We start from the raw sequence: 23892 nt of genomic DNA, 5'->3' as shown, positions 1-23892 counted from the left end.
GGTCCGATCCGCTACGAATCATCACGACGCGACGATAATCGCGATGTTGAGTTTCCCCAACGCTCTGCGCTGGCGACTCACGATCTGCACCGCCTGGCTGCTTGTGCCATGCCATGATCTCCGAGGGGACCGGCGATGACCGCCTGAACAGTTCCCCGGGTGCATTCCACTCACTGACTCGGCACGGCGTGCGCTACCGCCGGCCTTCTCCTCCTCCTCCTCGTCGTCGACGCCACGTTCATCAGCTGTGGAGCCGCGCTGCCACGGATTCCATCAGACGGCCTTCCCCGTCGCGGCGCTGGCGGCGGCGATGGCGTCGCTCCGCGGCGACCCCCGGCCGGACCCCCACGGCGACCCCCGGCCGTGCCTCTGCGGCCTCGCGTTTCAACAGGGTACCCCCCCCCCGCCCCGCCCCGACGTCTCTGGGGCCCTTCATCGCCGGGGACCACGTATCCTGGAGTACTCGGGGGCCCCCGCGTGTCCAGGGTCTCTGGGCTGAACCGGGGTCCCCATGTAGCTCGATCTGTGCGCATCCCCGTACTATTGGGGGCCCTTTCTGGCAGTCCCCGTCGACTATCCAGAACCCTTGCCCCCACCTCTCTGGAGGGGGGTAGTCCCTTGAGGTCCCCCGAGGTCCCCATTGGGGGTCCCCCCCCCCCCCCCCCACCGCCCACCGTGGGTCACGTGCCGGCGTGGGGCCCCTCCGGCACGTCACAGTAGGCGTAGTCGTAGGAGCCGTCGCTGTCCTCCCCGGAGCGCGGGGCCTCCGCGCCGTCCCCACGCGGCGACTGCGGGTCAAGGGGGCGCCGCGGGGACAGCGAGCCGGGCGTGGCGGTGGAGGGCAGCGCCAGGCCGATGTAGTAGAACACGAGGCCGAAGACATGGTTCACATCCTGAGTCTCGAACGAGAAGAGACCCGGGCCGGACTCGCAGCGCGAGCCCGCGACCAGGCTGAACACGCCCTGCGAGGGGGGCGGGTAGGGGGGGGGGGGCACGGTTCAGTCGGGGCCACACCGATAGACCAGGGTAAGCGCGTCCCCCTGTCCCCCTGTCCCCCTGTCCCCGTGTCCCCGTGTCCCCGTGTCTCTGTCGTTCTGCGTCTCTATACCCGGCGTGCGCCCCCGCACTCCCCCCACGCCCCTCCGGCGGCCCCCCGTGCCCGCGTGCCCCTCCCCCCCCCCCCCGTGCCCCCCCGATCCCGCGCGCGCCGTTACCGTGGCGCGCCCGAACTTGGCGGTGAGGGTGTAGGGCCACGTGCAGAGCGTGCGCCGCTCGGCGAGCGTGAGCAGCGTGAGGCCCTCGGCGTGCACGCTCAGCACGTGCTCCCCGGCGCCCACGCGCAGCGCCGCGCCTCTCTCCGAGCGCACGCGCACCAAGAACTCCCCTTCTGGATTCGGAAGAGGGGTGGGGGGGGGGGAAGGGAGGTGCCACGTACAGACAGCTACCACCGAGGGGTGTGGGGGGGTCCCCTAGGCTAGGCCGTGGTCACCGTTGCCACGAGCTTCACTCGTCGATTCCTCCAAGCGCTGCGCTTCCGAGGAAGTGAAGGGGAGGCGGCCGCTCGGCACCTCGGCTCCCAACCCTCGGCGCTCAGACGTCGAGCGGCGCGCTGCTTGTCGCTGCTTCAGCTCCGCTCGCCCGGTGAGTCGGGGGAGAAGTTGTTCACTTGCTCAAGGCTCGCGCGGCGCTTTCAGACGGCGCTTCTGCGGCCGTCTGGAACGCTCTTTTCCGATATAACTCCAGAACGCCACTGGAGCTAATCACTTTGAAGTAAATTAGATTGACGAACTCGTTTCTTTAGAACTGCTTTGTGTGTTAGGTTGTTGCCATTTCCCGCACCTCTGATTAGCACGGTTGGCTATGTACAGTGCGAAAGAAGTTCAACATACGTACATCACGTGTACATCACACACCCGCTCCCTTGTCTTTACACTGGCTACCAGTCAAGTGGACTATACGATATTGCGAGGCATTCAGTGGCTTAGCCTATCAATATCTACAGGAACCGATCCGTGTTTACTCTCCAACGGGCTCCCTGAGATCTTAGGATCGCCTCCTTCTAAGGGCTCCGAGGTCAAGGCTCTGTTCACTGCAGGTCACCTCGCCATGGAGTTCCCTCCTCCCATTGTCGTCACCGCCGTCTCGTCTCTCCACGCACATCTCTCGGTGATGCCCGCGCTCAATCCAGGCAACGTGTTCACCAGTCGCTTGGCGTGCGGGCGACTCACGTCGTCTCATCATCTCGGTGACATTGGAGTTGAAGTCCGTCGCCTTAGCGGGCAGCACCACCACGTAGTCGGCCTCCACCTCCAGCGGCGGCGGCTGCTGCTGCTGCTGCCTCACCCCCTCCTCGCTCTGCTCCTCGCCCACGGTGTCCACACTGCCACGGCAACGTGGGTCTCTATCAGTCTACGGGTCTCTGTGTGAGTCTACGGGTCTCTGTGTGAGTATAGGGGTCTCTGTGTGAGTCTGTGTGTCTCTGTGTGAGTCTATGGGTCTATGTGTGAGTCTATGGGTCACTGTGTGAGTCTATGGGTCTCTGTGTCAGTCTACGGGTCTCTGTGTGAGTCTATGGGTCTCTGTGTGAGTCTGTGTGTCTCTGTGTGAGTCTGTGGATCTCTGTGTGAGTCTATGTGTCTCTGTGTAAATCTACGGGTCTCTGTGTGAGTCTGTGTGTTTCTGTGTGAGTCAACGGGTCTATGTGTGAGTCTACGGGTTCTGTGTGAGTCTATGTGTCTCTGTGTGAGTCTGTGTGTCTCTGTGTGAGCCTACGGGTCTCTGTGTGAGTATAGGGGTCTGTGTGAGTCTGTGTCTCTGTGTAAGTCTACGGGTCTTCTTGTGAATTTATGGGTCGCTGTGTGATTCTATGGGTCTCTGTGTGAGTCTGTGTGTCTCTGTGTAAATCTACGGGTCTCTGTGTGAGTCTGTGTGTCTCTGTGTGAGTCAACGGGTCTATGTGTGAGTCTACGGGTTCTGTGTAAGTCTATGGGTCTCTGTGTGAGTCTATGGGTCTCTGTGAGAGTATACGGCTCTCTGTGTAAGGCTATGGTTCTCTTTGTGAGTTTATGAGTCTCTGTGTGAGTCTGTGTGTCTCTGTGTGAGTCTACGGGTCTCTGTGTGAGTATGTGTGTCTCTGTGTAAGTCTATGGGTCTCTGTGAGGGTATACGGCTCCCTGTGTAAGTCTCTGGTTCTCTTTGTGAGTTTATGAGTCTCTGTGTGAGTCTGTGTGTTTCTATATGAGTCTACGGGGTCTGTGTGAGTCTGTGTCTCTGTGTGAGTCTATGGTTCTCTGTGTGAGTCTATGGTTCTCTGTGGGAACGTGTGGGTCTCTGTGTGAGTCTATGGTCTCTGTGAGAGTCTACGGCTCTCTGTGTAAGTCTATGGTTCTCTGTGGGAATCTGTGGGTCTCTGTGTGAGTCTATGGTTCTATGTGGGAACCTGTGGGGGTCTGTGTGAGTCTATGGGTCTCTGTGTGAGTCTGTGTGTTTCTATATGAGTCTACGGGGTCTGTGTGAGTCTGTGTGTTTCTGTGTGAGTCTATGGTTCTCTGTGTGAGTCTATGGTTCTCTGTGGGAACGTGTGGGTCTCTGTGTGAGTCTATGGTCTCTGTGAGAGTCTACGGCTCTCTGTGTAAGTCTATGGTTCTCTGTGGGAACCTGTGGGTCTCTTTGTGAGTCTGTGGGTCTCAGTGTGAGTCTATGGGTTCTGTGTGAGTCTGTGTCTCTGTGTAAGTCTACGGGTCTCTGTGTAGGTCTGTGTCTCTGTGTGAGTCTATGGATCACTGTGAGAGTCTACGGCTTTCTGTGTAAGTCTATGGTTCTCTGTGGGAATCTGTGGGTCTCTGTGTGAGTCTGTGTGTCTTTGTGTGCGTCTACGGGTCTGTATGTGGGTCTGTGTGTCTCTGTGTGAGTTTAGGGTTCTCCATGTGAGTCTATGGGTCGCTGTGTGAGTCTACGGGTCTCTATGTGGGTCTATGTGTCTCTGTGTGAGTTTAGGATTCTCTATGTGAGTCTAGGGTCTCTTTGAAAGTCTACGGGTCTCTTTGTGAGTTTACAGGTCTTTGTGTGAGTCTATGGTTTTCTGTCTAAGTCTGCGTGTCTCTGTGTGAGCCTGTGCGTCTTTGTGTGATTCTACGATTCTCTATGTGAGTCTACGGGTCTCTGTGTGAGTCTGTGTACCTCTTTGTAAGTTTATGGGTCTCTTTGTGAGTTTACAGGTCTCTGTGTGAGTCTGTGTGTCTCTTTGTGAGTCTGTGGTTCTCTGTGAGAGTCTGGGTCTCTGTATGAGTCTATGGGTTCTGTGTAAGTCTGTGTCTCTGAATGAGTCTACGGGTCTCTATGTGAGTGTACGGGTCTCTATGTGAGTCTGTGTGAGTCTATGGTCTCCGTGTGAGTCTACGGGTCCCTGTGTGAGTTTGTCTCTGTGTGAGCCTACGGGTCTCTGTGTGAGTCTAGGGGCCCTTTTGTGAGTTTACGAGTCGCTGTGTGATTCTACACGTCTCTGTGTTAGTCTACGGGTTCTGTGTAAGTCTATGGGTCTCTGTGTGAGTCTGTGGTTCTCTGTGAGAGTCTGGGTCTCTGTGTGAGTCTATGGGTTCTGTCTAAGTCTGCATATCTCTGTGTGAACCTGTAGGTCTCTGTGTGAGCCTGTGCATCTCTGTGTGATTCTACGGGTCTCTGTGTGAGTCTGTGTGTCTGTGTGTGAGTCAACGGGTCTATGTGTGAGTCTACGGGTCTCTGTGCGAGTCTGTGTGTCTCTGTGTGCATCTATGGGTCACTGTGAGAGTCTACGGCTTTTTGTGTAAGTCTATGGTTCTCTGTGGAAACCTGTGCGTCTCTGTGTGAGTCTGTGTGTCTCTGTGTGAGTTTAGGGTTCTCTATGTGAGTTTATGGGTCTCTGTGTGAGTCTGTGTGTCTCTGTGTGAGTCTGTGTCGCTGTGTGAGCCTATGGGTCTCTGTATGAGTTTCTGTGTCTCTGTGTGAGTCTAGGGTCTCTTTGTAAGTCTACGGGTCTCTTTTTTGAGTTTTGAGTTACAGGTATGTGAGTCTATGGTTCTCTGTCTAAGTCTGCGTGTCTCTGTGTGAGCCTGTGCGTCTCTGTGTGAGTCTACGATTCTCTGTGAGTCTACGGGTCTTTGTGTGAGTCTGTGTACCTCCTTTGTAAGTCTACGGGTCTCTTTGTGAGTTTACAGGTCTCTGTGTGAGTCTTGGTGTCTCTGTGTGAGTCTGTGGTTTTCTGTGAGAGTCTGGGTCTCTGTGTGAGTCTATGGGTTCTGTGTGAGTCTGTGTCTCTGATTGAGTCTACGGGTCTCTATGTGAGTGTACGGGTCTCTATGTGAGTCTGTGTGTCTCTGTGTGAGACTATGGGCTCCGTGTGATTCTACGGGTCCCTGTGTGAGTTGGTGTGTTTCTGTGTGAGCCTACGGGTCTCTGTGTGAATCTAGCGCCCCTTTGTGAGTTTACGAGTCGCTCTGTGATTCTACGCGTCTCTGTGTTAGTCTACGGGTTCTGTGTAAGTCTGTGGGTCTCTGTGTGAGTCTGTGGTTCTCTGTGAGAGTCTGGGTCTCTGTGTGATTCTATGGGTTCTGTCTAAGTCTGGGTGTCTCTGTATGAACCTATAGGTCTCTGTGTGATTCTACGGGTCTCTGTGTGAGTCAACGGGTCTATGTGTGAGTCTACGGGTCTCTGTGCGAGTCTGTGTAATTTTACGGTTCTCTGTGTGAGTATGTGGGTCGCTGTGTGAGTCTGTGTGTCTCTGTGTAAGTTTACAGTCTCCGTGTGAGTCTGTGTGTCTCTGTTTGAGTCTATAGTTCACTGTGTTAGTCTGTGTGTCTCTGTGTGAGTCTACGGGGTCCATGTGAGTCTGTGTGTCTCTGTGTGAGTCATTGGATCTCTGTGTAAGTCTTTGGGTCTCTGTGAGAATCTACGGCTCTCTGTGTAAATCTGTGGTTCTTTGTGTGAACCTGTGGATCCCTGTGTGAGCCTCTGGGTCTCTGTGTGAGTCTGTGTATCTCTGTGTGAGTCTGTGTGTCTCTGTGTGATTCTGGGTGTCTCTGTGTGAGTCTGTGTGTCTCTGTGTGAGTCAACGGGTCTCCGTGTGAGTCTGTGTGTCTCTGTGTAAGTCTACCGTCTCGGTGTGAGTCTGTGTCCTCTGTGTGAGTCTATAGTTAACTGTGTGTGTCTGTGGGTCTCTATGTGAGTCTATGGGTTCTGTGTGAGTCTGTGTCTCTGATTGAGTCTACGGGTATATATGTGAGTGTACGGGTCTCTATGTGAGTCTGTATGTCTCTTTGTGAGATTATGGGCTCCGTGTGAATCTACGGGTCCCTGTGTGAGTTTGTGTGTCTCTGTGTGAGCCTACGGGTCTCTGTGTGAATCTAGGGGCCCCTTTGTGAGTTTACGAGTCGCTGTGTGATTCTACGCGTCTCTGTGTTAGTCTACGCGTTCTGTGTAAGTCTATGGAACTCTGTGTGAGTCTGTGGTTCTCTGTGAGAGTCTGGGTTTCTGTGTGATTCTATGGGTTCTGTCTAAGTCTGCGTGTCTTTGTGTGAACCTGTTGGTCTCTGTGTGAGCCTGTGCGTCTCTGTGTGATTCTACGGGTCTCTGGGTGAGTCTACGGGTCTCTGTGTGAGTCTGTGTGTCTCTGTGTGAGTCAACGGGTCTCTTTGTGAGTCTGTGTGTCTGTGTGTGAGTCAACGGGTCTATGTGTGAGTCTACGGGTCTCTGTGCGAGTCTGTGTAATTTTACGGGTCTCTGTGTGAGTATGTGGGTCGCTGTGTGAGTCTGTGTGTCTCTGTGTAAGTCTATGGTCTCCCTGTCAGTCTGTGTGTCTCTGTTTGAGTCTATAGTTCACTGTGTGAGTCTGTGTGTCTCTGTGTGAGTCTTTGGGTCTCTGTGAGAGTCTACGGCTCTAAGTGTAAGTCTATGGTTCTCTGTGTGAACCTGTGGATTCCTGTGTGAGCCTCTGGGTCTCTGTGTGAGTCTGTGTATCTCTGTGTGAGTCTGTGTGTGTCTGTGTGTCTCTGTGTGAGTCTGGGTGTCTCTGTGTGAGTCCGTGTGTCTCTGTGTGAGTCAACGGGTCTCTGTTTGAGTCTGTGTTTCTCTCTCTAAGTCGACAGTCTCCGTGTGAGTCTGTGTGTCTCTGTGTGAGTCTATTGTTAACTGTGTGAGTCTGTGGGTCTCTATGTGAGTCTATGGGTTATGTGTGAGTCTGTGTTTCTGATTGAGTCTACGGGTCTCTATCTGAGTGTACGAGTCTGTATGTGAGTCTGTGTGTCTCTGTGTGAGTCTATGGTTTCCGTGTGAGTCTACTGGTTTCTGTGTGAGTTTGTGTGTCTCTGTGTGAGCCTACGGGTCTCTGTGTGAGTCTAGGGGCCCCTTTGTGAGTTTTCGAGTCGCTGTGTAATTCTACGCATCTCTGTGTGAGTCTGTGTGTCTCTGTGTAAGTCTACGGGTCTCTTTGTGAGTTTACGAATCTCTGTGTGAATCTGTAGGTCTCTGTGTGAGTCCAGGGTCTCTTTGAAAGACTACCGGTTTCTTTGTGGGTTTATAGGTCTTTGTGTGAGGCTATGGTTCTCTGTCTAAGTCTGCGTGTCTCTGTGTGAGCCTGTGCGTCTCTGTGTGATTCTACAATTCTCTATGTGAGTCTACGGGTCTCTGTGTGAGTCTGTGTACCTCTTTGTAAGTCTATGGGTCTCTTTGTGAGGTTACAGGTCTCTGTGTGAGTCTGTGTGGCTCTGTGTGAATCTGTGGTTCTCTCTGAGAGTCTGGGTCTCTGTGTGAGTCTATGGGTTCTGTGTGAGTCTGTGTCTCTGATTGAGTCTACGGGTCTCTATGTGAGTGTTCGGGGTCTCTATGTGAGTTTGTGTGAGTCTATGGACTCCGTGTGAGTCTACGGGTCCCTGTATGAGTCTGTGTGTTTCTATGTGAGCCCACGGGTCTCTGTGTGAGTCTAGGGGCCCCTTTGTGAGTTTACGAGTCGCTGTGTGATTCTACGCATCTCTGTGTGAGTCTGTGTTTCTCTGTGTGAGTCTACAGGTTCTGTGTAAGTCTATGGGTCTCTGTGTGAATCTTTGGTTCTCTATGAGAGTCTGGGTCTCTGTGTGAGTCTATGAGTTCTGTCTAAGTCTGCGTGTCTCTGTGTGAACTTGTAGGTCTCTGTGTGAGGCTGTGCATCTCTGTGTGACTCTACGGGTCTCTGTGTGAGTCTACGGGTCTCTGTGTGAGTTTGTGTGTCTCTGTGTGAGTCAACGGGTCTCTGTGTGAGTCTGTGTGTGAGCCAACGGGTCTATGTGTGAGTCTACGGGTCTCTGTGCGAGTCTGTGTGTCTCTGTGTAATTTTACGGGTCTCTGTGTGAGTATGTGGGTCGCTGTGTGAGTCTGTGTGTCTCTGTGTAAGTCCACGGTCTCCGTGTGAGTCTGTGTGTCTCTGTGTGAGTCTACAGGGTCTGTGTCAGTCTGTGTGTCTCTGTGTGAGTCATTGGGTCTCTGTGTGAGTCTATGGGTCTCTGTGAGAGTCTACGGCTCTCTGTGTAAGTCTATGGTTCTCTGTGTGAACCTGTGGATCCCTGTGTGAGCCTGTGTATCTCTGTGTGAATCTGTGTGTCTCTGTGTGAGTCTGTGTGTCTCTGTGTGGGTCTGTGTGTCTCTGTGTGAACCTGTCTGCTGTCCCCATCACGCTGTGTTGCTCAGGACCCCGTGGGGCTGCGACGTCCCGAGTCCGTGCTTTGGGTGCCCGGTGCTCACGTCCTGGGCAAGGGGGTGTCGGTGGGAAGATTCAGGGGGAGGGGGGGGAAGGAGTCAGGGCGATGAAATTGGCGAGAGGCAAGAGGGACGTGTGAGAGGGGGGAGGGAGGACTGATGGGGGGAGGGTTAATGGAAGGAGGGAGAGATTGATGGAGGGAAGGGGGGTGGGCAGCTGTACCTGTGTTCACGAGACTGCCCTCTGGGGGTGCCCTGGGCCCCATCACCTCCCCTTGGGTGGGGTCTGTGATGTAATCGTTATCGCTGGGGGAGGGGGGAGGGAGAGGGCAGCAGAGTCGCAATCAGGCGCGAGGTAAAGACATGGGGGAGAATTAAAACAAAAACTCGTCCCACCCTCTGTTTCAACTGACACGCCGGGAGATTGGATTAGAAGCGGCGACCTCCTGAGACTCCCGCACCGGCCGCGTTGCAGCTGGCTCGGTGGCTAGGAGATGTTAACAACCTTGCCTGGTATGCAGGAGGTCGTGGGTTCCATCCCGACCCTGACGCCCACTGTATTTTTGTAGACCTAGAGACTCACATAGAGACCCATAGACACAAATAAAGACCTAGAGACTCGCATAGAGACTCCTAGACACAAATAGAGACCTAGACACTCACATAGAGACCCATAGACACAAATAGAAACCTAGAGACTCACATAGAGACCCATAGACACAAATAGACAGCTAGAGATTACATAGAGACCCATAGACACAAATAGAGACCTAGACACTCACATAGAGACCCATAGACACAAATAGAGACCTAGAGAATCACATAGAGACCCATAGACACAAATAGAGACCTAGAGACTCACGTAGAGACCCATAGACACAAATTGAGACCTAGAGACTCACATAGAAACTCATAGACTCAAATAGAGACCTAGACACTCACATAGAGACCCATAGACACAAATAGAGACTTAGACACTCACATAGCGACCCATAGATACAAATAGAGACCTAGACACTCACATAGAGACCCATAGACACAAATAGAGAACTAGACACTCACATAGAGACCCATAGACACAAATAGAGACCTAAACACTCAAAGAGAAACCCATAGACACAAATAGAGACCTAGACACTCACATAGAGACTCACAGACACAAATAGAGACCTAGACACTCACACAGAGACCCATAGACACAAATAGAGACCTACACACTCACAGAGAAACCCATAGACACAAATAGAGACCTAGACACTCACATAGAGACTCACAGACACAAATAGAGACCTAGACACTCACACAGAGACCCATAGACACAAATAGAGACCTACACACTCACAGAGAAACCCATAGACACAAATAGAGACCTAGACACTCACATAGAGACCCACAGACACAAATAGAGACCTAGACACTCACACAGAGACCCATAGACACAAATAGAGACCTAGACACTCACATGGAGACTCATAGACACAAATAGAGACCTAGACACTCACATAGAGACCCATAGACACAAATAGAGACCTAGATACTCACATAGAGACCCATAGACACAAATAGAGACCTAGAGACTCACATAGAGACTCATAGACACAAATAGAGACTAAACACTCACATAGAAACCCATAGACACAAATAGAGACCTAGACACTCACATAGAGACCATAGACACAAATAGAGACCTAGGGACTCACATAGAGACTCATAGACACAAATAGACACTTAGACACTCACATAGAGAACCATAGACACAAATAGAGAACTAGACACTCAGATAGAGACCCATAGACACAAATAGACACCTAGACACTCACATAGAGACCCATAGACACAAATAGAGACCTAGAGACTCACATAGAGACCCATAGACACAAATAGAGACCTAGACACTCACATAGAGACCCATAGACACAAATAGAGACCTAGAGACTCACATAGAGACCCATAGACACAAACAAAGACCTAGAGACTCGCATAGAGACTCCTAGACACAAATAGAGACCTAGACACGAACATAGAGACCCATAGACACAAATAGAGACCTAGACACTCACATAGAGACTCATAGACACAAATAGAGACCTAGACACTCACAAAGAGACCCAAAGACACAAATAGAGATGTAGAGACTGACGTAGAGACCCATAGACACAAATAGAGACTTAGAGACTCACATAGAGACTCATAGACACAAATAGAGACTTAGACACTCACATAGAGACTCATAGACATAAATAGAGACCTAGATACTCACATAGAGACCCATAGACACAAATAGAGACCTAGACACTAACATAGAGACCCATAGACACAAATATAGACTTAGGCACTCTCATAGACACTCATAGACACAAATAGAGACTTAGAGACTCACATAGAGACACATACACGCAAATAGAGACCTAGAGACTCACATAGAGACCCATAGACACAAATAGCGACCTAGACACTCACATAGAGACCCATAGACACAAATAGAGACTTAGAGACTCACATAGAGACCCATAGACACAAATAGAGACCTAGACACTCACATAGAGACCCATAGACACAAATAGAGACTTAGACACTCACATAGAGACCCATAGACACAATTAGAGACCTAGACACTCACAAAGAGACCCATAGACACAAATAGAGACCTAGAGACTCACATAGATACTCATAGACACAAATAGAGACCTAGAGACTCACATAGAGACCCATAGACACAAATAGAGACTTAGACACTCACATAGAGACGCATAGACACATATAGAGACCTAGACAATCACATTGAGACCCATAGACACAAATAGAGGCCTAGACACTCACATAGAGACCTATAGACACAAATACAGACCTAGACACTCACATAGAGACCCATAGACACAAATAGAGACTTAGAGACTCACATAGAAACTCATAGACTCAAATAGAGACCTAGACACTAACATAGAGACCCATAGACACAAATAGAGACTTAGACACTCACATAGAGACCCATAGACACAAATTAAGACTTAGAGACTCACATAGAGACCCATAGACACAAATAGAGACCTAGACACTCACACAGAGACCCATAGACACAAATAGAGACCTAGAGACTCACATAGATACTCATAGACACAAATAGAGACCTAGAGACTCACATAGAAACTCATAGACTCAAATAGAGACCTAGACACTCACATAGAGACTCATACACACAAATAGAGACCTAGAGACTCACATAGAGACCCATAGACACAAATAGAGACCTAGATACTCACATAGAGACCCATAGACACAAATAGAGACCTAGACTACTCACAAAGAGACCCAACGACACAAATAGAGATGTAGAGACTCACGTAGATACCCATAGACACAAATAGAGACTTATACACTCACATAGAGACTCATAAATAAAAATAGAGACCTAGACACTCACATAGAGACCCATAGACACAAAAATAGACTTAGAGACTCACATAGAGACTCATAGACACAAATAGAGACTTAGACACTCACATAGAGACTCATAGACATAAATAGAGACCTAGATACTCACATAGAGACCCATAGACACAAATAGAAACCTAGACACTAACATAGAGACCCATAGACACAAATAGAAACTTAGACACTCTCATAGACACTCATAGACACAAATAGAGACTTAGAGACTCACATAGAGACTCATACACGCAAATAGAGACCTAGAGACTCACATAGAGACCCATAGACACAAATAGCGACCTAGACACTCACATAGAGACCCATAGACACAAATAGAAACTTAGAGACTCACATAGAGACCCATAGACACAAATAGAGACCTAGACACTCACATAGAGACCCATAGACACAAATAGAGACTTAGACACTCACATAGAGACCCATAGACACAATTAGAGACCTAGACACTCACAAAGAGACCCATAGACACAAATAGAGACCTAGAGACTCACATAGAGACCCATAGACACAAATAGAGACTTAGACACTCACATAGAGACCCATAGACACATATAGAGACCTAGACAATCACATAGAGACCCATAGACACAAATAGAGGCCTAGACACTCACATAGAGACCTATAGACACAAATACAGACCTAGACACTCACATAGAGACCCATAGACACAAATAGAGACTTAGACACTCACATAGAGACCCATAGACACATATTAAGACGTAGAGACTCACATAGAGACCCATAGACACAAATAGAGACCTAGACACTCACACAGAGACCCATAGACACAAATAGAGACCTAGAGACTCACATAGAGACCCATAGACACAAATAGAGACCTAGACACTCACACAGAGACCCATAGACACAAATAGAGACCTAGAGACTCACATAGATACTCATAGACACAAATAGAGACTTAGACACTCTCATAGACACTCATAGACGCAAATAGAGACTTAGAGACTCACATAGAGACTCATACACGCAAATAGAGACCTAGAGATCCACATAGAGACCCATAGACACAAATAGCGACCTAGACACTCACATAGAGACCCATAGACACAAATAGAGACTTAGAGACTCACATAGAGACCCATAGACACAAATAGAGACCTAGACACTCACATAGAGACCCATAGACACAAATAGAGACTTAGACACTCACATAGAGACCCATAGACACAATTAGAGACCTAGACACTCACAAAGAGACCCATAGACACAAATAGAGACCTAGAGACTCACGTAGATACTCATAGACACAAATAGAGACCTAGAGACTCACATAGAGACCCATAGACACAAATAGAGACTTAGACACTCACATAGAGACCCATAGACACATATAGAGACCTAGACAATCACATAGAGACCCATAGACACAAATAGAGGCCTAGACACTCACATAGAGACCTATAGACACAAATACAGACCTAGACACTCACATAGAGACCCATAGACACAAATAGAGACCTAGAGACTCACATAGAAACTCATAGACTCAAATAGAGACCTAAACACTAACATAGAGACCCATAGACACAAATAGAGAATTAGACACTCACATAGAGACCCATAGACACAAATTAAGACTTAGAGACTCACATGGAGACCCATAGACACAAATAGAGACCTAGACACTCACACAGAGACCCATAGACACAAATAGAGACCTAGAGACTCACATAGATACTCATAGACACAAATAGAGACCTAGAGACTCACATAGAAACTCATAGACTCAAATAGAGACCTAGACACTCACATAGAGACTCATACACACAAATAGAGACCTAGAGACTCACATAGAGACCCATAGACACAAATAGAGACCTAGATACTCACATAGAGACCCATAGACACAAATAGAGACCTAGACCACTCACAAAGAGACCCAAAGACACAAATAGAGATGTAGAGACTCACGTAGATACCCATAGACACAAATAGAGACTTATACACTCACATAGAGACTCATAAATAAAAATAGAGACCTAGACACTCACATAGAGACCCATAGACACAAAAATAGACTTAGAGACTCACATAGAGACTCATAGACACAAATAGAGACTTAGACACTCACATAGAGACTCATAGACATAAATAGAGACCTAGATACTCACATAGAGACCCATAGACACAAGTAGAGACCTAGACACTAACATAGAGACCCATAGACACAAATAGAGACTTAGACACTCTCATAGACACTCATAGACACAAATAGAGACTTAGAGACTCACATAGAGACTCATACACGCAAATAGAGACCTAGAGACTCACATAGAGACCCATAGACACAAATAGCGACCTAGACACTCACATAGAGACCCATAGACACAAATAGAAACTTAGAGACTCACATAGAGACCCATAGACACAAATAGAGACCTAGACACTCACATAGAGACCCATAGACACAAATAGAGACTTAGACACTCACATAGAGACCCATAGACACAATTAGAGACCTAGACACTCACAAAGAGACCCATATACACAAATAGAGACCTAGAGACTCACATAGATACTCATAGACACAAATAGAGACCTAGAGACTCACATAGAGGCCCATAGACACAAATAGAGACTTAGACACTCACATAGAGACCCATAGACACATATAGAGACCTAGACAATCACATAGAGACCCATAGACACAAATAGAGGCCTAGACACTCACATAGAGACCTATAGACACAAATACAGACCTAGACACTCACGTAGAGACCCATAGACACAAATAGAGACTTAGACACTCACATAGAGACCCATAGACACACATTAAGACTTAGAGACTCACATAGAGACCCATAGACACAAATAGAGACCTAGACACTCACACAGAGACCCATAGACACAAATAGAGACCTAGAGACTCACATAGAGACCCATAGACACAAATAGAGACCTAGACACTCACACAGAGACCCATAGACACAAATAGAGACCTAGAGACTCACATAGATACTCATAGACACAAATAGAGACTTAGACACTCTCATAGACACTCATAGACACAAATAGAGACTTAGAGACTCACATAGAGACTCATACACGCAAATAGAGACCTAGAGACTCACATAGAGACCCATAGACACAAATAGCGACCTAGACACTCACATAGAGACCCATAGACACAAATAGAGACTTAGAGACTCACATAGAGACCCATAGACACAAATAGAGACATAGACACTCACATAGAGACCCATAGACACAAATAGAGACTTAGACACTCACATAGAAACCCATAGACACAATTAGAGACCTAGACACTCACAAAGAGACCCATAGACACAAATAGAGACCTAGAGACTCACATAGAGACCCATATACACAAATAGAGACTTAGACACTCACATAGAGACCTATAGACACAAATAGAGACCTAGAGACTCACATAGAGACTCATACACGCAAATAGAGACCTAGAGACTCACATAGAAACTCATAGACACAAATAGAGACCTAGACACTTACATAGAGACCCATAGACAAAAATAGAGACTTAGACACTCACATAGAGACCCATAGACACAAATTAAGACTTAGAGACTCACATAGAGACCCATAGACACAAATAGAGACCTAGACACTCACACAGAGACCCATAGACACAAATAGAGACCTAGAGACTCACATAGATACTCATAGACACAAATAGAGACATAGAGACTCACATAGAAACTCATAGACTCAAATAGAGACCTAGACACTCACATAGAGACTCATACACACAAATAGAAACTTAGAGACTCACATAGAGACCCATAGACACAAGTAGAGACCTAGACACTAACATAGAGACCCATAGACACAAATAGAGACTTAGACACTCTCATAGACACTCATAGACACAAATAGAGACTTAGAGACTCACATAGAGACTCATACACGCAAATAGAGACCTAGAGACTCACATAGAGACCCATAGACACAAATAGCGACCTAGACACTCACATAGAGACCCATAGACACAAATAGAAACTTAGAGACTCACATAGAGACCCATAGACACAAATAGAGACCTAGACACTCACATAGAGACCCATAGACACAAATAGAGACTTAGACACTCACATAGAGACCCATAGACACAATTAGAGACCTAGACACTCACAAAGAGACCCATATACACAAATAGAGACCTAGAGACTCACATAGATACTCATAGACACAAATAGAGACCTAGAGACTCACATAGAGGCCCATAGACACAAATAGAGACTTAGACACTCACATAGAGACCCATAGACACATATAGAGACCTAGACAATCACATAGAGACCCATAGACACAAATAGAGGCCTAGACACTCACATAGAGACCTATAGACACAAATACAGACCTAGACACTCACGTTAGAGACCCATAGACACAAATAGAGACTTAGACACTCACATAGAGACCCATAGACACACATTAAGACTTAGAGACTCACATAGAGACCCATAGACACAAATAGAGACCTAGACACTCACACAGAGACCCATAGACACAAATAGAGACCTAGAGACTCACATAGAGACCCATAGACACAAATAGAGACCTAGACACTCACACAGAGACCCATAGACACAAATAGAGACCTAGAGACTCACATAGATACTCATAGACACAAATAGAGACTTAGACACTCTCATAGACACTCATAGACACAAATAGAGACTTAGAGACTCACATAGAGACTCATACACGCAAATAGAGACCTAGAGACTCACATAGAGACCCATAGACACAAATAGCGACCTAGACACTCACATAGAGACCCATAGACACAAATAGAGACTTAGAGACTCACATAGAGACCCATAGACACAAATAGAGACATAGACACTCACATAGAGACCCATAGACACAAATAGAGACTTAGACACTCACATAGAAACCCATAGACACAATTAGAGACCTAGACACTCACAAAGAGACCCATAGACACAAATAGAGACCTAGAGACTCACATAGAGACCCATATACACAAATAGAGACTTAGACACTCACATAGAGACCTATAGACACAAATAGAGACCTAGAGACTCACATAGAGACTCATACACGCAAATAGAGACCTAGAGACTCACATAGAAACTCATAGACACAAATAGAGACCTAGACACTTACATAGAGACCCATAGACAAAAATAGAGACTTAGACACTCACATAGAGACCCATAGACACAAATTAAGACTTAGAGACTCACATAGAGACCCATAGACACAAATAGAGACCTAGACACTCACACAGAGACCCATAGACACAAATAGAGACCTAGAGACTCACATAGATACTCATAGACACAAATAGAGACATAGAGACTCACATAGAAACTCATAGACTCAAATAGAGACCTAGACACTCACATAGAGACTCATACACACAAATAGAGACCTAGAGACTCACATAGAGACCCATAGACACAAATAGAGACCTAGATACTGACATAGAGACCCATAGACACAAATAGAGATCTAGACACTCACATAGAGACGCATAGACACAAATGGAGACCTAGACATTCACAAAGAGACCCAAAGACACAATTGGAGATGTAGAGACTCACGTAGAGACCCACAGACACAAATAGAGACTTATACACTCACATAGAGACTCATAAATAAAAATAGAGACCTAGACACTCACATAGAGACCCATAGACACAAAAATAGACTTAGAGACTCACATAGAGACTCATAGACACAAATAGAGACCTAGAGACTCACATAGAGACTCATACACGCAAAAAGAGACCTAGAGACTCACATAGAGACCCATAGACACAAATAGCGACCTAGACACTCACATAGAGACCCATAGACACAAATAGAGACCTAGAGACTCACATAGAGACCCATATACACAAATAGAGACCTAGACACTCACATAGAGACCCATAGACACAAATAGAGACTTAGACACTCACATAGAGACCCATAGACACAATTAGAGACCTAGACACTCACAAAGAGACCCATAGACACAAATAGAGACCTAGAGACTCACATAGATACTCATAGACACAAATAGAGACCTAGAGACTCACATAGAGACCCATAGACACAAATAGAGACTTAGACACTCACATAGAGACCCATAGACACATATAGAGACCTAGACAATCACATAGAGACCCATAGACACAAATAGAGGCCTAGACACTCACATAGAGACCTATAGACACAAATACAGACCTAGACACTCACATAGAGACCCATAGACACAAATAGAGACCTAGAGACTCACATAGAAACTCATAGACTCAAATAGAGACCTAGACACTCACATAGAGACCCATAGACACAAATAAAGACTTAGACACTCACATAGAGACCCATAGACACAAATTAAGACTTAGAGACTCACATAGAGACACATAGACACAAATAGAGACCTAGACACTCACACAGAGACCCATAGACACAAATAGAGACCTAGAGACTCACAAAGATACTCATAGACACAAATAGAGACCTAGAGACTCAAATAGAAACTCATAGACTCAAATAGAGACCTAGACACTCACATAGAGACCCATAGACACAAATAGAGACTTAGACACTCACATAGAGACCCATAGACACAAATTAAGACTTAGAGACTCACGTAGAGACCCATAGACACAAATAGAGATCTAGACACTCACACAGAGACCCATAGACAAAAATAGAGACTTAGACACTCACATAGAGACCCATAGACACAAATTAAGACTTAGAGACTCACATAGAGACTCATAAATAAAAATAGAGACCTAGACACTCACATAGAGACCCATAGACACAAAAATAGACTTAGAGACTCACATAGAGACTCATAGACACAAATAGAGACCTAGAGACTCACATAGAGACTCATACACGCAAAAAGAGACCTAGAGACTCACATAGAGACCCATAGACACAAATAGCGACCTAGACACTCACATAGAGACCCATAGACACAAATAGAGACCTAGAGACTCACATAGAGACCCATATACACAAATAGAGACCTAGACACTCACATAGAGACCCATAGACACAAATAGAGACTTAGACACTCACATAGAGACCCATAGACACAATTAGAGACCTAGACACTCACAAAGAGACCCATAGACACAAATAGAGACCTAGAGACTCACATAGATACTCATAGACACAAATAGAGACCTAGAGACTCACATAGAGACCCATAGACACAAATAGAGACTTAGACACTCACATAGAGACCCATAGACACATATAGAGACCTAGACAATCACATAGAGACCCATAGACACAAATAGAGGCCTAGACACTCACATAGAGACCTATAGACACAAATACAGACCTAGACACTCACATAGAGACCCATAGACACAAATAGAGACCTAGAGACTCACATAGAAACTCATAGACTCAAATAGAGACCTAGACACTCACATAGAGACCCATAGACACAAATAAAGACTTAGACACTCACATAGAGACCCATAGACACAAATTAAGACTTAGAGACTCACATAGAGACACATAGACACAAATAGAGACCTAGACACTCACACAGAGACCCATAGACACAAATAGAGACCTAGAGACTCACAAAGATACTCATAGACACAAATAGAGACCTAGAGACTCACATAGAAACTCATAGACTCAAATAGAGACCTAGACACTCACATAGAGACCCATAGACACAAATAGAGACTTAGACACTCACATAGAGACCCATAGACACAAATTAAGACTTAGAGACTCACGTAGAGACCCATAGACACAAATAGAGGTCTAGACACTCACACAGAGACCCATAGACACAAATAGAGACCTAGAGACTCACATAGATACTCATAGACACAAATAGAGACCTAGAGACTCACATAGAAACTCATAGACTCAAATAGAGACCTAGACACTCACATAGAGACTCATACACACAAATAAAGACCTAGAGACTCACATAGAGACCCATAGACACAAATAGAGACCTAGATACTCACATAGAGACCCATAGACACAAATAGAGACCTAGACACTCACATAGAGACTCATAGACACAAATAGAGACCTAGACACTCACAAAGAGACCCAAAGACACAAATGGAGATGTAGAGACTCACGTAGAGACCCATAGACACAAATAGAGACCTAGAGACTCACATAGAGACTCATACACGCAAATAGAGACCTAGAGACTCACATAGAGACCCATAGACACAAATAGCGACCTAGACACTCACATAGAGACCCATAGACACAAATAGACACCTAGAGACTCACATAGAGACCCATAGACACAAATGGAGACCTAGACACTCACATAGAGACCCATAGACACAAATAGAGACTTAGACACTAACATAGAGACCCATAGACACAATTAGAGACCTAGACACTCACAAAGAGACCCATAGACACAAATAGAGACCTAGAGACTCACATAGATACTCATAGACACAAATAGAGACCTAGAGACTCACATAGAGACCCATAGACACAAATAGAGACTTAGACACTCACATAGAGACCCATAGACACATATAGAGACCTAGACAATCACATAGAGACCCATAGACACAAATAGAGGCCTAGACACTCACATAGAGACCTATAGACACAAATACAGACCTAGACACTCACATAGAGACCCATAGACACAAATAGAGACCTAGAGACTCACATAGAAACTCATAGACTCAAATAGAGACCTAGACACTCACATAGAGACCCATAGACACAAATAAAGACTTAGACACTCACATAGAGACCCATAGACACAAATTAAGACTTAGAGACTCACATAGAGACCCAGAGACTCACATAGAGACTCATACACGCAAATAGAGACCTAGAGACTCACATAGAGACCCATAGACACAAATAGTGACCTAGACACTCACATAGAGACCCATAGACACAAATAGACACCTAGAGACTCACATAGAGACCCATAGACACAAATGGAGACCTAGACACTCACATAGAGACCCATAGACACAAATAGAGACTTAGACACTAACATAGAGACCCATAGACACAATTAGAGACCTAGACACTCACAAAGAGACCCATAGACACAAATAGAGACCTAGAGACTCACATAGATACTCATAGACACAAATAGAGACCTAGAGACTCACATAGAGACCCATAGACACAAATAGAGACTTAGACACTCACATAGAGACCCATAGACACATATAGAGACCTAGACAATCACATAGAGACCCATAGACACAAATAGAGGCTCAGATACTCACATAGAGACCTATAGACACAAATACAAACCTAGACACTCACATAGAGACCCATAGACACAAATAGAGACCTAGAGACTCACATAGAAACTCATAGACTCAAATAGAGACCTAGACACTCACATAGAGACCCATAGACACAAATAGAGACTTAGACACTCACATAGAGACCCATAGACACAAATTAAGACTTAGAGACTCACGTAGAGACCCATAGACACAAATAGAGGTCTAGACACTCACACAGAGACCCATAGACACAAATAGAGACCTAGAGACTCACATAGATACTCATAGACACAAATAGAGACCTAGAGACTCACATAGAAACTCAAAGACTCAAATAGAGACCTAGACACTCACATAGAGACTCATACACACAAATAGAGACCTAGAGACTCACATAGAGACCCATAGACACAAATAGAGACCTAGATACTCACATAGAGACCCATAGACACAAATAGAGACCTAGACACTCACATAGAGACTCATAGACACAAATAGAGACCTAGACACTCACAAAGAGACCCAAAGACACAAATGGAGATGTAGAGACTCACGTAGAGACCCATAGACACAAATAGAGACTTATACACTCACATAGAGACTCATAAATAAAAATAGAGACCTAGACACTCACATAGAGACCCATAGACACAAAATAGACTTAAAGACTCACATAGAGACTCATAGACACAAATAGAGACCTAGAGACTCACATAGAGACTCATACACGCAAATAGAGACCTAGAGACTCACATAGAGACCCATAGACACAAATAGCGACCTAGACACTCACATAGAGACCCATAGACACAAATAGACACCTAGAGACTCACATAGAGACCCATAGACACAAATGGAGACCTAGACACTCACATAGAGACCCATAGACACAAATAGAGACTTAGACACTCACAAAGAGACCCATAGACACAAATAGAGACCTAGAGACTCACATAGATACTCATAGACACAAATAGAGACCTAGAGACTCACATAGAGACCCATAGACACAAATAGAGACTTAGACACTCACATAGAGACCCATAGACACATATAGAGACCTAGACAATCACATAGAGACCCATAGACACAAATAGAGGCCTAGACACTCACATAGAGACCTATAGACACAAATACAGACCTAGACACTCACATAGAGACCCATAGACACAAATAGAGACCTAGAGACTCACATAGAAACTCATAGACTCAAATAGAGACCTAGACACTCACATAGAGACCCATAGACACAAATAAAGACTTAGACACTCACATAGAGACCCATAGACACAAATTAAGACTTAGAGACTCACATAGAGACCAATAGACACAAATAGAGACCTAGACACTCACACAGAGACCCATAGACACAAATAGAGACCTAGAGACTCACATAGATACTCATAGACACAAATAGAGACCTAGAGACTCACATAGAAACTCATAGACTCAAATAGAGACCTAGACACTCACATAGAGACCCATAGACACAAATAGAGACTTAGACACTCACATAGAGACCCATAGACACAAATTAAGACTTAGAGACTCACGTAGAGACCCATAGACACAAATAGAGACCTAGACACTCACACAGAGACCCATAGACACAAATAGAGACCTAGAGACTCACATAGATACTCATAGACACAAATAGAGACCTAGAGACTCACATGAGACCCATAGACACAAATAGAGACTTTTTATACTCACTTAAAAACCCATAGACACAAATAGAGACTGAGACACTCACATAGAGACCCATAGACACATATAGAGACTTAGACACTCACATAGAGACCCATAGACACAAAAATAGACTTAGAGACTCACATAGAGACTCATAGACACAAATAGAGACCTAGAGACTTACATAGAGACTCATACACGCAAATAGAGACCTAGAGACTCACATAGAGACCCATAGACACAAATAGCGACCTAGACACTCACATAGAGACCCATAGACACAAATAGAGACCTAGAGACTCACATAGAGACCCATAGACACAAATAGAGACCTAGACACTCACATAGAGACCCATAGACACAAATAGAGACTTAGACACTCACATAGAGACCCATAGACACAATTAGAGACCTAGACACTCACAAAGAGACCCATAGACACAAATAGAGACCTAGAGACTCACATAGATACTCATAGACACAAATAGAGACCTAGAGACTCACATAGAGACCCATAGACACAAATAGAGACTTAGACACTCACATAGAGACCCATAGACACATATAGAGACCTAGACAATCACATAGAGACCCATAGACACAAATAGAGGCCTAGACACTCACATAGAGACCTATAGACACAAATACAAACCTAGACACTCACATAGAGACCCATAGACACAAATAGAGACCTAGAGACTCACATAGAAACTCATAGACTCAAATAGAGAACTAGACACTCACATAGAGACCCATAGACACAAATAAAGACTTAGACACTCACATAGAGACCCATAGACACAAATTAAGACGT

General features: G+C 45.8%; 1 protein-coding gene across 1 annotated transcript in view; it reads right to left on the bottom strand.

Moving 5' to 3' along the window:
- Positions 1–386: 386 nt before the first annotated feature.
- Positions 387–23892, bottom strand: part of LOC116955535 (uncharacterized) — a 32431-nt gene continuing 8925 nt past the window's right edge. Inside the window, exons 3-7 of the mRNA XM_032976667.2 lie at positions 8924–9006; positions 8658–8748; positions 2229–2380; positions 1215–1387; positions 387–962 (exon numbers count right to left, since the gene is read on the bottom strand). Coding sequence (XP_032832558.2) covers positions 681–962; positions 1215–1387; positions 2229–2380; positions 8658–8748; positions 8924–9006 — 781 coding nt within the window. The 3' untranslated portion in view covers positions 387–680. The remainder of the gene's footprint in view (positions 963–1214; positions 1388–2228; positions 2381–8657; positions 8749–8923; positions 9007–23892) is intronic.

This window comes from Petromyzon marinus, chromosome 60 (genome assembly GCF_048934315.1).
Source record: "Petromyzon marinus isolate PM22_M1 ecotype Great Lakes invasive population chromosome 60, UKy_Petmar_22M1.pri1.0, whole genome shotgun sequence".
Taxonomy (NCBI): domain Eukaryota; kingdom Metazoa; phylum Chordata; class Hyperoartia; order Petromyzontiformes; family Petromyzontidae; genus Petromyzon; species Petromyzon marinus.
This window is presented reverse-complemented; position numbering and strand designations above follow the sequence as displayed.